Source organism: Sminthopsis crassicaudata, chromosome 1 (assembly GCF_048593235.1).
Source record: "Sminthopsis crassicaudata isolate SCR6 chromosome 1, ASM4859323v1, whole genome shotgun sequence".
NCBI lineage: Eukaryota > Metazoa > Chordata > Mammalia > Dasyuromorphia > Dasyuridae > Sminthopsis > Sminthopsis crassicaudata.
Genome location: NC_133617.1, coordinates 528,927,896 through 528,944,878, shown reverse-complemented (window position 1 = coordinate 528,944,878; position 16,983 = coordinate 528,927,896). Strand labels below are relative to the sequence as shown.

The 16,983-nt window shown below is 35.1% G+C and overlaps 1 protein-coding gene across 1 annotated transcript in view; it reads left to right on the top strand.

The window, feature by feature from the left end:
- Positions 1 to 376: 376 nt before the first annotated feature.
- IGFBPL1 (insulin like growth factor binding protein like 1) overlaps positions 377 to 16,983 on the top strand; it is a 62,980-nt gene continuing 46,373 nt past the window's right edge. Inside the window, exon 1 of the mRNA XM_074281809.1 lies at positions 377 to 1,012. Within this exon, the coding sequence (XP_074137910.1) occupies positions 511 to 1,012 (502 nt within the window). The 5' untranslated portion in view covers positions 377 to 510. The remainder of the gene's footprint in view (positions 1,013 to 16,983) is intronic.

The following is a 16,983-nucleotide window of genomic DNA, read 5'->3' as shown; positions in this document are numbered from 1 at the left end:
TGTGGTACCAGACGGCTCCGGATGCTGGCACATTAGAATGTGATAGAAACCTTAGGGAGGCAGTATGGTGTGGTGTAAGAACACCAGATTTGGAGTCAAAATGGTCCAATTCCAGTTCTTTTTTACTATGTTGGACCAAGTCCCCGACCTTAATCTCCACGTTTGTAAAATGAGTTCCTTTCGACTTGAAAAAATTCCATGACCCATATTTTACATTTAAAGGATAGACAAATGGAAGAACTAGTGCAATAGGTCACGATTCGGGGTGATGATGCTCTTATTTCCTGTTCTGACTTTGTTCCAGTCTATCTAGTTTTTGCTCTAGGGAGTTGGGGTTAGTCCGGGGCTGCCAGCTCTTTCCCCGCCCCCCCGCCCCCAAAGGAATTGGGTGTGTCTCCACCCACGCCGCCACTCAGCTGCTACTGTCTGTTTGGAAGCAGTCAAAGCAGAGTGCCCCTTTCCGAAGCCAGCCGCTCTTCCTAGCTCTTTCTTTACCCTCGGGGGACCGCCATGCCCCGTTCCACTTTGCCCGGGCTCCTGCTACTTTCGCTGTTCCTATGCCATTGGTCCCATCGTTTGACAGGGGCGAACGACAGCAGCAGCCCCAATGAGTGCGGTCAGTGCATCCCCGAGAGCTGCGAGCCGGTGCGGTGCAAGGCTCGGGAGCTCTCGGTACGGGACGACTGCGGATGCTGCGAGCAGTGCCTGGGCACGGAGGGCGAGCTGTGCGGGGGCAGAGGTGGCGTGGGCAGGAGGCGCCAAGCCCGTTGCGGCCCAGGACTGGTCTGCGTGAGCCAGTCTCGGGAAGTGCTGGGAGCTGCCGCGTCCCAGGAGCAGCTACCCGAGGAGCTGGAGGGCACCGGGCTGTGCGTGTGCAAGGAGGACGGCGCCGTGTGCGGGTCGGACGGGCGTTCCTACCAGAGCGTGTGCGCCCTACACCTGCACAGCTGGATCTCGGTGAGGGCCGGCCACGAGCGGGTCCACAAAGCTCACGATGGCGAATGCAAGTTGGGTGAGTCCTTTATCTGACCCAGGTGGGGGGTCCGAAGCCAGAAGGGATGGAGCAAAGAGCGGAGCCGGGGAGAACCTGCCACGCGATCCCTCTTACTTCGGCGTGCGCCCACCTTAACTGTATCTATGGCTTACAAAAGAAGGGGGTGGAGTATTCGGGGTAGAGGAGAAAAAAAAGGCAGGTGGCAGGTTCTGTTACTAAGTCCGGAGTTGGTCCCCTCCACCGGTGTCCTGGACACAGCCCTCCTAGATCAAAAGTCCTGAAGATCTGGGGATGGAGAAAAAGCAAGAACACAAAACTCTTAGAAACCTTTTTCTGAATAGGTTTAAGTCAAACGTTCGCTTCATTTCTTTCCTCTCCTCCCCACACTTGACAAACTTGTGGGTGGGATGGTGGGATGGAAATACCAGACTTTCACGGTTTCGACAAATTCCATTGTTTTTATTTTTATTTTTTAAATAAGAGCACTCATTACTCCTGTTTGGATTTTGTAATGACTGACCGGTGCAGTAATCCTCAATGACCTATTGGCTTCTTGCAGGGGAAGAGGTTTTTTGTTTTTGTTTTTTTTTCCCCTTCGGTTCTGGGTCAATGCAGTCTAACCTCCCCTTTTCTCCCCCTCCTCCACTCCCACCTCCCACAATCTAAGATTGGATTGAACCAAGACATTATTAAATTGATTTCTTTTCTTAGGAAGCAGTGACTTTTGTAACTAGCTGCTAACATTGCCTACTTCTGTCTTGAGTCGAGAAAACCTCACATTACTGAAAGTATTTTTTTTTTTGTTCTGAAAATTAAGATTTTTCTCTTTAAGTGAAACGAGAAGATGCATAATATCAAAATAATTTAAAAAATTTTCACATCTAGTTCCTTTTGATTCTGTGTATTACTCTGGAGATAGATTGATGGATTAGGAAGACCCGATGGATAAAGAATTCTTGGGTAAATTGAAAGGGATTAAAGAAATCGAAAGAAATGGAGAAGAGACAAAAGAGATACTTAGGGAGCCTTGAATGAAACCCTGTAGGTCTGATGCATTGTCTGTTAAGGGATGCCTTCTTCCCACTCAGGGGCCCAGCTCTGGACTCAGACAGACAGGGTTCAATCTTGGGAGAGCCAAAGAAAAAGAAAAGGGACCAGGATTTAAAAAAAAATTATTATTATTCTCTGGCTCATTATACCCCCAAAGTAAAACTATTGGGAAAAATCTCTAAATCAAAGTTTCTAAATGACCCTATTTAGATCTCCCCCCAAAAGATTCACAGAGATCCTTAAACAACAACAAAAAGACTAAATATACAAAGTAGATTAGGTATAGGACAACTATTTTCTCCACTCAATTCATTACTTTCTAAAATGGGCAGTTTTAATTTAGATAGTCATAGTTAGTACTCAAGATGTTAAAGAAAAGGGTTTCTAAATGTTCTTTTGGTGTGGTTTCTCTTCTTCATCTCATAAATAATATTTCTCAACAATTAATACACAATAATTTATCTCAATGGAAAAACAACATTTTCCAGGATTCTGCTCTAAAGAAAAAAAAAAAAAAAAAAAAAAAAAAAAAAAAAGATCTTTTCTTTGTTTAAGGGCTAGAGTTGGAGCATACTAGTAACCTAAGAAATACTTTCTCATTGAAGCAACATGATTTTAGTCTTAAAAATGCAAGTACTGCATAAATCTCATAATGAGTGAGGTAGTAAGGTGTAGTGGCTAGAGTGCTGGACTTGTAGACAGGAATGTCTGGATTCAAATATATGTTATCTTTTGCTCTGAGTCTCCATTTCCCCATCTGTAAAATGAAGAGATTGAATCCTTAGAATGACCTTAGAATCTCTTCTAACTTTACATTTATGATCCTTGATTTTAGATTCCTAATATGTTGGTATCTTTTTAAGAGGTAATATGATGTAGTGGAAGAACACTCACTAAATTCTTAACTTAGTAGGCAAATTCCTTCACAATTTGAGTCTACCTAGTTTAAAGTACTTTCAGAGTATGCATTTACTCCCTTTACATTCCATCCAACAGACCTATTAGCTAAGTCATGAGGACTGAGTTCAAATTTGGCTTCAGAAAGTTACTAGCTAGCTGTGTGACCCTGGGTAAATAGATTAACCCTCTTTGCTTCAGTTTCCTCTTCTATAAAATAAGCTGGAGAAGAAAATGACAAATGACTCTAGTATCATTCTCAAGAAAAATCCATGTGAGATAACAAAACTAAACAACAACAAAATCCTATCTTTCCCTTCCAATTTTTTGCATAGACTCTCCCCCTCCACTTCAAGTAGAATTTATTCCCTCTTCAACTCTGAAATTCTTAGCTTTCTTCAAAGCTCAGCTTAGGTATTCTCTCTAATATCACGCCTTTCCCAAAACTTCTAGTTTTTAATGTATCTTTTTTTTATACTTATATCATACTTATATGTTTGTTTCTCATATAATCATAGAGTAGTAACTGAGTAAACCATGTCAAATAGTCATTCTGAACTTGTGTTTTCCTTATAACTAAAATAATTAACTGGGGGAGGGGTTAAGAAAATCTGGCTTTTAAATTCAGATGCTTACTAGCAGTGTGAGCACAGTCAAGTGACTTGAACCTCCCTGAGCTTCTGTTTCTCTATTCTGTGGAGTAGCATTAACAAGAGCATCTATGTGACAAATTGCACTGAAGATCAGTTGGGATAATATATGTAAAAGCTCTGTAAGTCTTTTAGCGCTTATATAAATGTGAACTGTTATTAGTATCTGTAAAAGGGAGATGATAATAACATTTTTTAACGTGACTGTTGTAAAAAAAAAAGTGCTATAAACCATTAAATGCTCCATAAATGTCAGTTATGAGATTGCACTTCTACATATCATTAAACTGAGGAAATTAAAGAGGCTGTTTTAAAAACATAATATTAGTAATATAAGGATCAAATGTCAACCGGGGTCTGACATTTTCCATTTAAATTTTGCTTATTTCTCTCTAGAATTTGTCATAAATTCTTTTTTTGCACTGAAGCATATTTTGTTGCACTCCATGACAGTTTTCTGATGGGAGCAAGATAAAAAATGCAGCCAGAGGGGTCATTTTATAGACCAGTAAGTACCTAATTATATGCTGACCCAGAGCAACCATTCACTCAGCCATAAACAGCAGGAACAGTGTTTTAACAGCCCCCTTTGGGAGGAGGATTGAATGAAGAAGACCTAAGCCTGAGTAGCAGCTGTTCTTCTAATATCTCTAATAAAACTGTCTCTTCTCATTTGCATATTAACATTTTTCAAATGAGTACATCAGTTTTTCTATAAGAGAAAAGATTTAAGGAAACATTGCTTTTACTTCTTCTTGTCTTAGTAAACACCATTACACATGGTTGTTTCATTCATGATAGATGTACACATCAAAAATCTATTTTCAGGCTCATGGAATGATCAATATCCTTTCTATATTTTAAAACTTCTTGAAATGTATAATAAAGCATCAAACACTGAATCAATACCCTCTTTAGTTGATCTACATTTGAAATAAAATAGTTGAACTACTTTACAAAAGCCCAGGTTTCTCTGAAACATAGTTTGAATAAAGTTCTTAATCTAAACTCTTTTTTTACACTAATGATGATAATGATTATGATAACTTATTTACACATTGTTTTAAATGCTATGTAGTACCAAGAGGTACTTTAGCTTCTAATCAACAGCTTCTTATAGCACCGGCTTATAACATTTCAATAAGTTAGATAGTATAAATAGAATCTCTATTTACTGATAGAGAAACTGAGGCTCATAGGAATTAAGTGATTTGTCTATGTTCAAACATTTAACAAATGCCAGAACCAGTTTTGAAATTTAGTTCCCTTTATTTCAGTTTTAGTATTCTTCCTGTTAAAAACTTAACCTCCTTCCTCAAATAGGAGCAAATTAGGGGGTAAATGGGAAGATAATGATGTGTTGTATTTTCTAAATTATAAATATTAATAAATTTTAGTGCTTGCTGTCAGGCCCTGTTTGGAAAAGATCTTTGTCAACACTCAACACCTATTTAAAACTCTAAGTGTTCTTTGAGAATACCTGAGAATAAATACGTCTGGGATAGGTAGATTTGGCTTTGGAGATGACTGGGATTGATGGGGAGTGGTAGGTGAAGAAGCTAACTTGATGTCATAGGATCTCATGATTAAATAATAGGATAAAAAGAAAAAGTTACCTGTAGACTTTGAAGCTAGACCTGGGCTGGCACATTTGATTTGGCTAGAAAATCTAATTAGGCATTATAACTCAGAATAAATTATTCTTATTGGAATTAGAGGCTAGATGAATAATGACAATTGTAAATATTTTATTTATCTAATCCCTTTACCAAAAGGAAAGCAGGCATGAATATTCAATAGATTCAACATCCTAGATCCTGTAAACTGGTAGTTACTGAGACATAAAGAAACACATCCTGAATAGGAAAGGAAATACCTATTGAAAGGTGTATAATAGGCAGGGAAAGTGTGCCCCAGTGGACTCTCTAGATACACACACACACACACACACACACACACACACACATATTCTGAATGAAAGCTAGTAATAGTCAAAGAAATGTTCTGGTGAAATTAACTGAGGAAATTTGCTCTCAATATGATGAGAAAACTGAAGTGTAGGAAAGTTCAGTTACTGTATCAAGGTCATATAGATAATAAGTGTCATGATTTGAACTTTACTTTAAATATAAACTTAGTGTTCTTTTCACTGTATCAGGCTGACTATTCAGGTCTTTAAGAAACAGTTAAGGATTCAAGGCAAATCATAATTCTTGGCTAGTTTTACCACAAGAACACTTTATCTGTGACTAGATTTCATTCAGTTTTTTTATGTTGTCTTTCTACTAATTAATATAAAATAAACAAGATAATGCTGATTTCAATCTCACTTTTTGTGGTAAATGAGCATTAGCTCATATATTTAATTAAACATTTATCTATGTTCTAATGGAGAAGGTTTTTTGTTGTTAAATACAAACTCTAGTTGAATCTAATTGTAACTTTACTGCTTGAAAAATTGAATCATTGTTTATTAAGGTATGCTATTTGATTTCATTTGAATTTTTTTCTCACAGTCCACAAAGGGGTATTCTCTGATCCAGCATTTATAATGATAGATTTTTCATTATTGTCATTGTTATTCCAAAGTAAATTCTGTTATTTCCTAGTGTTAAATTTCATATCTTTTGCTTTGTGTACTTGGAACTAAAAGACATAGGCATGAGACCTGGGACTGATGCTTATAATTATAAATAATTACAAATTACTTGAAAAAGGTAAAATTCATTCTCCTGAACCCATTTATTCTTGCAGAACAAATAGGACAAGAAGCATTGGTTGAAGTTAGAGGTAGCTGGTGGCTTAATAGATAGAGTTTTGTCTCTGGAGTCAAGAAAGACTGAGTTGATATTTAGACTCAGACATTAGTTCTATAATCCTGGCCAAGTCACTTAAACTCTGTTTACTTCAATTTCTTCAACTGCAAAATGGGAATAATAATAGCACCTACCTTGTAGAATTGTTATGAGCATCAAATGAGGTGTACATAATAGGTACTATATAAATGCTTTTTCTCTCCTTTCCCCCCAAAGAAGACACAGCTGTCTTGAGGGTCCTTCAGATCTGCTTCTCTAACAGGCAGAGATAGCTCAGGGTTTGGGAAATTCTGAAGAAAGTAGGAGAGAAAATAGGAGAGAAAAAGTATTAGATTGACTACTAAACTGAAGGTCTACAAAGCCATTGTGATGACTTCATTGTTATGTGTTTGTAAAAGCTGAATATATATCAGCACCATGCCAGGAAAATGAATCGCTTCCATGTGAATTGTCTTGGGAATTGCCAGGAATCACCTAGCGGGACAACACATCAGACACTGAAGTTCTTTCTAGAACTAAGTACCAAGCATTCAAACTCTACTGCAGAGAACACAACTCCATTGGGCTGGCCACATAGTTCAAATGCCAAATGGATGCTTGCCAAAAAAAACCTATTTTATGGAGAAATCACACAGGGCAAGTGCTCACAAGGTGGCCAGAAAAAGTGATACAAGGACACTTTCAGGGTCTCTCTTAAAAACTTTGGAATCAATTGTATGACATGGGAGACACTGGCATAGGACCACCTAACATGACATGCCCTCATCAGAGAAGCTGCTGTGCTCTATGAGCAAAGCAGAATTGAATTAGCTCAGATGAAATGCAAAATTTGTAAAGTTAAGACATTTCACTCCATTTGTTCAGTGGGACTGATTGTGTCTAACCAGTGGCAGAGCATTCTGAGCTTGTATTGATCTGATCAGACACACACAATTCTAACATTAGTGATGTAATTTTGGTCTTCTTTGAGAAAAAAGAACAACAACCAACTATAACTTATCTTTGAGCCCCCACCAAGTTGAATTCAATAAATGCTAGGAATATAACTTTGGTGTAATGATAGCAAATTTCCACAGAAACAGACAAATGTTGAAATAATGCTTATAGTATTTTTGTTCTTAGTCTAAAATCAATAAAAAGATAAACATCAAGTAAGCAGTAGACTATGTATAATAGTAAATATTAAAATTGTAAAAAAAAATAGTAAATATCTATCAAGCAGCGAGAGCCTGTAGTGCCCCACCCCCACATCCTAGACAACAGTGCAGCTTTGCACCTAGAGTGATAGGAACCATATTGTTGAGTAATCCTTTAATTAAAGAAGTGAAGCAACACAATTCTTAAAATAGACTTGATTCATATTTCTCATAGTACTGTTCAGTTTAGAAGACCTGAAGTTAGGGTCTCAGCTCACTTATGATAGGAAAGATGGGGTGTAGAGTAACAAGACAGTTGCATTTGAAAGCATGTGCAGCACTCTGTCTCTGTAGTGTTCCACATTTCTATCGAAAGGAGATTAATTTGTTTCACCATCTGTTTTCTGGAACCAACAATCATCATTACAGCTAATCTGAGTTCACCAGAATCAGCATGTTTAAAATTTTCTTTCTACCAACATAATCAACTGATAGTTGCTTAAACATAAAAAGAAATTATCTGGAAAATTTAATTATGTGGAAAGCCTGAGTGATGCAAAATATATAAGATATTTATGCTATATGAAAGTATTCATGAATATGTGCTTTCACATAGCCTGAATGAGGTTGTATTCATGAATAAAACAATAACTTTAAAAGACATTTAAAACTTATTTGCTTTTATCTGCTACAATTTCTTCCATTTACGGTTTTCTTCATAATCCATTCATCATAAATTATGAGGTCCCTGAGGGGGAAGTAAGATGAGGTCACTTTTTAATGGAAGGAAAACAAAGGTCTTCCTATCATTCTTTCCCAAATCCCTCATTATAAAGAGGAAATTGGAATTTTCTTTTTAGTAATATCTAATGAATTTACCCCGAGGGGCCTCAGGTTCAATATTCAGCTCAGAATGAATACTATCAGACTACAATATTGCTAATTATACCTTGACTAAGATAATAAAAGTATATAGGAACATTATTGACCATCAATGCAGGACAAAAAAAATTAGACCTAAACAACTGCAGTCAAATATAACTCCTCTTGCCTCTGTCCTTTACTGGAGCTTGTCCTAGATTTTGATAACATCAATAGAAACAAATGGTAAGGATCTCCGCAGAGGTGTACCACCATTCTGGAAAGCTAAGGATGAATTAAAACATTAGTGCTTTGGTGAGATATTACATTTCTAGTTTATGGGGATAGGTAGAACCAAGATATATTTTTAAAGAAGTCCATTCTTTCAATTTCCTTGCCTCTTTAGCTTGGGTTTCTTTGGTGATCAGGAATCCATGTAGATCCACAGGATAAAGTTTAAGGACAAAGTTTGCTGCTCTCTGGTCTTCTAGAGTATCACTTTGCTCAGGTCTTCAATTAAATTGGCTAACTTTTCTTGTCAAGAAATAAGGGATAAGGGACTGTCTCAGATTGAATAATCCTGAAGTTGCTAAGTTTTCCTCTTATTATTGGGCAGAAAACAGCCTAGTGAACTCCTTAAGTAGTCTCATTACTAGAAGATTTGCTATGAGGTAATGACTTTCTTTCACAAGAAACTCATGAAATAGTCAACTAAAAATGGAAGATTTGTAATTGGTATTTGTAGATTAAGGACTTATACGGATATAACAACAGGGTTTTAGAGTTTTTTATAGGTTTCCTATAGGCAAATAAAGGTCATGTATGTAGTATAGTGGACAAAGATTTGGCTTCAAATTCCAATTCTGATATATAATGGCTATGTCACCTCAGGAAAATCAGATTATATTTGCCTTAGAACTAGCAGGATCTCAAAAAGATCATTAAAAAGAAAAAAGACCTACATGTATGAAAATGTTGGTAGCAACCTTTGTGTAGCAAGGAACTGGAAGCTGAGTGGATGTCCATTAGTTGGAGAGAGGCTGAGTAAGTTATAGTATATGAATGTTATGGAATATTATTGTTCTATAAGAAAAGATCAGCAGGATGATTTCAGAAAAGCCTGGAGAAACTTACATGAACTGATGCTAAGTGAAATGAGCAGAACCAAGAGATCATTATATATAGCAACAAGATTTTACGATGGTTATTTCTGATGGATGTGGCTCTTTTTAACAATGAGGTGAGTCAGGCCAATTCCAATAGTCTTGTGATGGAGAAAGCCATCTGAACCCAGAGAGAGGACTATGGGATGTGTGGATCACAACATAGTATTTTTACTTTTTTTTTTGTTGTTTCATTTGCTTGCATTTTGTTTTATTTCTCATTTTTTCTTTTTTATGTGATTTTTCTTGTACAGAATAATAATTGTGAAAACATGTATATAAGAATTGCATGCTTAACATATATTGAATTAGTTGCCATCTAGGGGAGGGGGTTGGCGGAAGGGAGGGAGAAAAAAATTTGGAACACAAGATTTTGCAAGGGTGAATGTTGAAAACTGTCTATGCATAAGTTTTGAAAACAAAAATCTTAAAAAAAGAAAGAAACCAGGCAAGCTAAGAGGCAGAGGTTTATTACCTCTTAAAGCAACTTGTTTATCAAGTAATTTAGTTCAATAAAATCTTAATGAAAGGCAAAAAAAAAACAAAAACAAAAACAAAAACAAAAAAACCAAAACCCTAGCAGGATTAAACTAACAGTGAAATATTTGAAAAGTGTGCTTTGGTGACTTTAAAGGCTAAAAAAGGTAATATTACTTGTTCCTTATTGATTAAGAATTTATTTAATTCAAGTCCATGCTAATAATTCTCATGGCTTGGACTTCTAAGAATTTCTCTGATTTTTAGGATTGTAGTTAGCTATGCTGATGATCTTAGGTCAGAGTTACATTAAATGTGACTTCAGTTATAAATCTTGTGTGAAAAGTTTGTATTTATTCCTAACATAGATTTTTTTCCTCCAATGCATAATTTTCTACCATATTAAATCTGCAGAGTAATATTATATAATATATACCTTTTGGGGTATAGAGGTGCAGAAGTGCTGAACCCCCAAATACATTGTGTTGTGAAGGGTCTCAGGAGAATTTGTTGGCTTAGACTATTTCCAAATCTAGAGGCAAAGATTTTATTATTATACCATTGACTCCTTTCTAGAAGGGAGTTAGAGATTAACAAGGGAAAAGACTGACTCAATTGTCTATCAAAACTATTAACAAGGGGGAAGACATCATTAAAGTGGGCTAGGTTCCTAATGAACTAGTCATTGTGACACTTAGTGAGTGGGCTAAAAAGAGTTCACAAAGGTAGTAGTATGACTACCATGACCTACCACTACCACTACTACTGCTACTAGTCAACATTTATATCATGCCTACAGTTTGCCAGGCACTGTGCTAAGCACTTTACAAATATTATCTTATTTGACTTTCACAACTCTGGGAAATAGTATTATTGTTATTTACATTTTATAGCTGAGCAGACTGAAGTAAATAAAGGTTAAGTGACTTGCCCAGGCTCACATAGCAAGGAAGAATTTGAAGCTAGGATATGAACTCATATCTTCCTAACTCCAGGTCTAGTGTTTTATCCAAATGAAAAGGTTTTTTTGTTTGGGAAGCAAATTTCTCACTCTAAATTTGCAAAGCATATGAAGGTGTAGCAACTTAATAATAGTTCACTTTTTTTTTTTAACCTCAATCACAATCAGATTGAAGTAAAAATTTGCATAAAATCTGTATAAATCCAGAATGAAAAGTAGCATTGAAACTATCTACTTTATTTAAAACTGAAATATAAAATTGTACTATTAGCATATCCAATATAGTGTCAAATGATAGGACTTTTTTTTTTTTAATTTAAGAACTGGTAATTGTTTCCTCACTCTATTTATAGATTGTTGTTTCCTGTTTGTGCTAAGTTTAAAATGCAGTATCAGATACATAAAAGTAGATGAGTAGATAGGTTTCTTGGCTTTTGAGATCTCCTTCCTGAAGAGAATAGAGCCTGGAAAGAGGCCAGTAGAAAAGATTTGTGGCATCCTGGTACTTTACTTCTTGGTTCTGGCTGTTGATACCAGATAGCCCTCTCTGTAGTTCAAAGATAACAAATCATTTTGCATGTGAGTCCCCTTTACAGATTTTTTTTTTTTTAAAGACAATACAGCTTCTATAGAGATTTCTCTAACTCGCTGACATGGTACTCCAAGTCAAAAGGGGAACCTTAAAAGAAACTGTTTTGATTGTATTAAATATTTTTAGTAAGATTTTCATATAAAACAGAATTATATCCATTTCTCTTTTTAGTTATTTTTTATCTATATTTTCCTGCAAGCTGAATTTGGTACCCAAAACTCTCCTGGAATTATCCTTATGAAAGGTTTGACAATATCAACTTCCTTATTGCTATTCTTTTGCCTTTTCCTTCCATCTTCATTTTTTTTTTTTTTTTTGGCATCTTCTCTCAGACACTTGGGATCACTCACATACTTTTACTTTTATTTTAAAAATGTTTTGTTGACTCATTTTGTTTCATAATACTAATTTCCAGATAACATTTCTCTAAAAATAACAAAAACAACAAGACAGTTAAACAAATTCAGCCAATACTATGACTGAATCTAGTAGTGAATATGGCATTCTGCATATAGTCCCCTACCCTTTTACAGAGGTTCCTTCTTTTGGAATTAATTCCTTCCCTTGATTTCTGAAATAATCCATATTTCTTATATTCCTCTGTCTTCTCCAACTATTTCTTCTCAACTTTTATTAATATCTTCTCATGTTTTCTTCTTCTTTTTTTTTTCTGAGGCAATTGCTCAGGGTCACACACAGCCAGGAAGTGTTAAGGGTCTAAGGCCATATTTGAACTCAGGTCCTTCTGACTTCAGGACTGGTGCTCTGTCCACTACACCAACTAGCTGCCCTCTTCTCACCTTTTCTTGCTATGAAACGATGGTTATTCCCTTTGTTCTCTCTAAGATACATTGTCTTTCCCTCTAATGACATTTCTGTTATTATGGCTTCAACTTTTGTCTCTATGCTTGTGGGAAAAGTTTTTTATTACTTTACTAGAAAACAAAAGAAAACCTTCATATTAAGCTTATTTGAATATTATATTTTGAGAAGAGATATGGTCCTTGTAAAAGAAAAAAATCTATATGCAAAACAGGCAAATCCTATGTTTACCATAAGCCAAAAGATATCTGGAGGTTGGATATTGGGAGAGAGAAGACATAAAAGAAGGGTGAGGAAGGACCATTGTTTTGGAAGGAGAAAACTTTCCAAAGAAAATGATGAGAATTCATTCCGTTCATGTCCAGACACACGAAGAGACTTTGATGTTTGTCTCTTTTGCTTTTGACTATGCTACACAGAAGGGGAGAATGGAAGTCCGAAGGGAAGGGAGGAATTATTTTAGTAGAAAAAAGGGAGAAGCTGAGAAAGCAGTGGTAGTTAAATCTCTGCCCAAGGCTATGAAGAACTGCATCTTTCAACTCTCAGTGAAACTAGAGCTGAGCCGAAGACAAGCTTGACAGCTCCCAAAATCCAGTAGGTGAGAGCAGAGAAGCTGGAGGGAGTGGTTAGATCATCTTTTTAATTAGACTAAATGGAAACAGCTGGCAGCCCATTAATTTTTAATTTTCAACTACCTTGAAACTCAAAAGCAAACTGGAGGAGGTTTTTTTGCAGGAAGAACTTCAGGCTGAAAATTAAAAAGTTCAGAAGGAATTACATTTACCCTTGATAGGAAATTGATGCTGAGAATCAGACATATTGAGAGTAGTTTAAAAGAGATCTTGCTTTAGCTGCATTTTAAAAAATATGACCAGTAAATGTTTATACCTTAATGATTTTAATGAACCTTGAGTCATCAATATCAAACTAATGAGAAAAGCAGCATCTGGCCACATTTGAATAGCCAAACATTGTAGAAAAAAAGCAAGAACTTAAAGGATCTGGTTCCCCCTGGTTCTGCCAGGTGTGAGATCTTCTTTGAACTCGACTTCTTTGAACTCCAGTTATGCCAATACAGATAAAAATAAATTTGAAGTCCTCTTAGGCCTGAATTGGTGACTTCTTATTGCTCTCTGAGACTCCTACAGAACCTGCACCACATAATCTAGCACAATTACTTGTCTTGTAGTGATTTCTATTCATGTGTATATGCCTGCTGTCTACACTGTTTATTTTGACAAATCACAAAATCATAGAATTTCATACTTGGAAAGATCTCATTAGTTAAAGCTTATAAAATATTTGCAAAAGTCATCCTAAATTTGTTTAAGGACCTCTAGTGAGGGATACTCTATTAGTGCTCAACCAACTCATTATACTTTTGGACAATACTCACTTTATTTTATATTTTATTTGAAAAACTTGAATTTACAAGTACATCGCAAATCATTAAAAAAGTATTGTACAAGGAACTCCCCTTTTCTTCCTTCCTCTCACCTTCCCTTCCTCTCTCTTTCCTTCCTCCCTTCTCCCTGCATCCTTTCTCCCTCACTCTCCTCCCCATTTACCTACAATTGGGAAAAAAAGAGAAAGAAAGCAAAGTCCTTGTAACAAATATCCCCCCATTGATTCAGTCTGAAAATATGTCTCATTTTGAGATTCTGTATATTTAGTCCATCATCTCTTGGTGATGAGTAGCATTCTTCATCATAAATACTTTGGAATTATATTTGATCATTGTGCTAATCAGAGATCTTTGTCTTTCATAGTTGTTGATTCTTACAATGCTGTTATTGTTATAAAATAATATTGTTATATCTATAAATAATTCTGCTCACTTTACTCTTATTCAGTTCATACAAGTCCTTCCAGGTTCAAGACAAAAATATCTAACATTTTAACTTTTTTTTTTTTAGCTTTTTATCACCTACAAATTTAATATGTGTTTCTTTAAACAACACCAGATCTAGTACAGACATCTGAGGCACTTCACTAGAGATTTCCCTTCAAATTAACATTGGTGCCTTGTGTTACTTCTTGATGTAACTATGTTATACAACTTCCTTTTCTAGATATTCACTAAACATCCTTTTCAATAAAATGTTTTAGGATTTTTTCAACAGAAATAAAACTCCAATGGGCCTGTTGTTTCAGACTTCATCATATTCCATTAAAATATACAAACAAGGATAATTCCTCCCTTTCTTCAATTCTCCTATCCTCTATAATCTTTCAGAGGTCATTCACCTTGAACTCCCTCAGTAATCTGAGAGTTTTTTTCATCTATATTCAGTAATTTGAACTCATCAAAGGCAGCTGTTTGCCCTCTATTTCCTTTTTTATTTTTAGTATCAATTTCTCATTAGATATTTTTATCTGCCCATTCCAGTCTAAAAGTAATTTTCTTCAAAAGAAAAAAAAAAGAAGAAAGCCTTCTCCCTGTCATGTATTTTCATTATCTTATCTACCTTGAAAAGTCATCCTAGCTTTTGTTGATCTTTGTTCCCCCCAGTATTAAAAAATTCCTATTCATTGTCATAACATGATGGTGAGTGATTCATATAGATTGGAGAATGGAGAATGGAGACATGAAAGGTTATTCATTTATATATTATCAATCTTTGGTCTCATATCTCTGTTCCTGAAAGGTAGATACCATATTTGAATTAAACCTGGTGCTATGCATCTAGTGGTCATTTGATAAATATCTGGGTGATAATGGTGGTTATGGAAAATTATTAGACAATTCACATAATAAAAGAACAGGAGAAATAATTTTAAAGTTAATAAGTTGAATAAATAAAATATTTTGGAGGAATACATTGGCCTTCCATATAAATCGGATCTCTCCTATAGGATTGGTCTCTTATGTGATTCTAGCCATTCTGAAAAACAGACACAAAATGTTGTTGATTTCCCTTAATTATGAAGAAGAGCACTATGAGAGTGCAATGTTTAAATTGTAGAAAATTTTTTTTAGAAACTCTCATGAGCTCTATTTACAGTAGCATTGACCAGGAATAGAAATGTAGAATATTTTCATTTTTTCAGAGCTTAATATTAGCCATTTATAATGAATAATTTTATTCTTTTAATTAATTAATTTTATTTTTAATATATGGAATAAAACAAACATTAACATAACATATATAATGAAAAGATGATTGTACATGAAACTATAAATCTATTATGTATAACTTGCCATTTCTTTTACATTTATAATGAAACTCTTATTAATTTTTTTCTTCCCTTCCCCTTAACCCTTCTTAGAGATGGCTTCCATTAGACACAATAGGGGTGTGTGTGCACACACATTATCTATCTATCTATCTATCTATCTATCTATCTATCTATCTATCTATGCATCTATCTATCTCTCTGTGTGTATATATACATATGCATATATATATATGCAAAAATATTCTATACATATTTCTGTTTATCAGTTCTTTTTTTCTGGATACAGATTGAGTTTTTCTTTATATATCCTTTATTTTAATATGACATAGTGAAATGACATCTTCACTCCAAGTCATTCTTAAAACAATATTGTTATTATTGTATACAATGATCTCTTTTTTTCTCATTTTGCTCTTCATTATTTTGTGCAAGTCTTTTCATATTTTTCTACCATTGTTTTCTTATAGTACAGTAGTATTCTGTCATAATCATATATCACAACTTGTTCAGCCATTCCCCAATGGATGAGCATCCCTGCATTTTCTAGTTCTTTGAATATTTTTAATGTTGGCTATAGATTATACTCTATTAATTTCATAGTATAAAGACAAATTGGAGGCAAAAATTGATTTGGAATAATCACATTCTGAATTAATGGACTCTAACTCAACGACCTTTTATAATAATTTGGAATCTGAGTTACTTCTATAATATTGCTTCCCTGAGATGTTTCAGAGGCAATGGCCAGAGTCTGAGATATAAAAATTAAGACTAGTGGATACAAGAGATAGGAATATTTAATTTTATAACATGCTTGAGACAGCTTAGTTTTATTCCCGCTTGGCTTGATTATAAGGAGATAGTAAAACTACATGCTTAGCTGCTATTAGCTGAATAGAAATAACAGAATCTTCTAGTTAGAAAGGATCATATGGCATATAATCCAAGCTATACCCGAGTAAGATTCTTTAATACACTATTTGTGACAGGCGGTCACCTAACCTCTGTTGAAAACTTCCAGGAATGGGAAGTATGGTGCTCTGAAAGAAATCTAGTCTTGAAGTCTATTAAGAGAACCACATTCAAATTTTAACAATTACCAGTTGTATCAGTTGTATAAGTCTTTTGATTTCTCTAAGCCTCAGTTTTCTCATCTGTAAAATGGGAGGCAACAAGGTGAAGTGAATAGAAGAAAGACCTTGCAGTATATGCAAGTCACTTTACTTTTCTCTACCTCTATTTCCTTATCTGTAAATTAAGGGAGTTAAATTTCATTGTCTTTAAGATCACTTTCAGCTCTAGAATATATCTTATGATGGGGATTCTGCTTTCATAATCAATTAATAAGCATTTGTACCCATTGCAGGTCACATTCTTTGGCCAT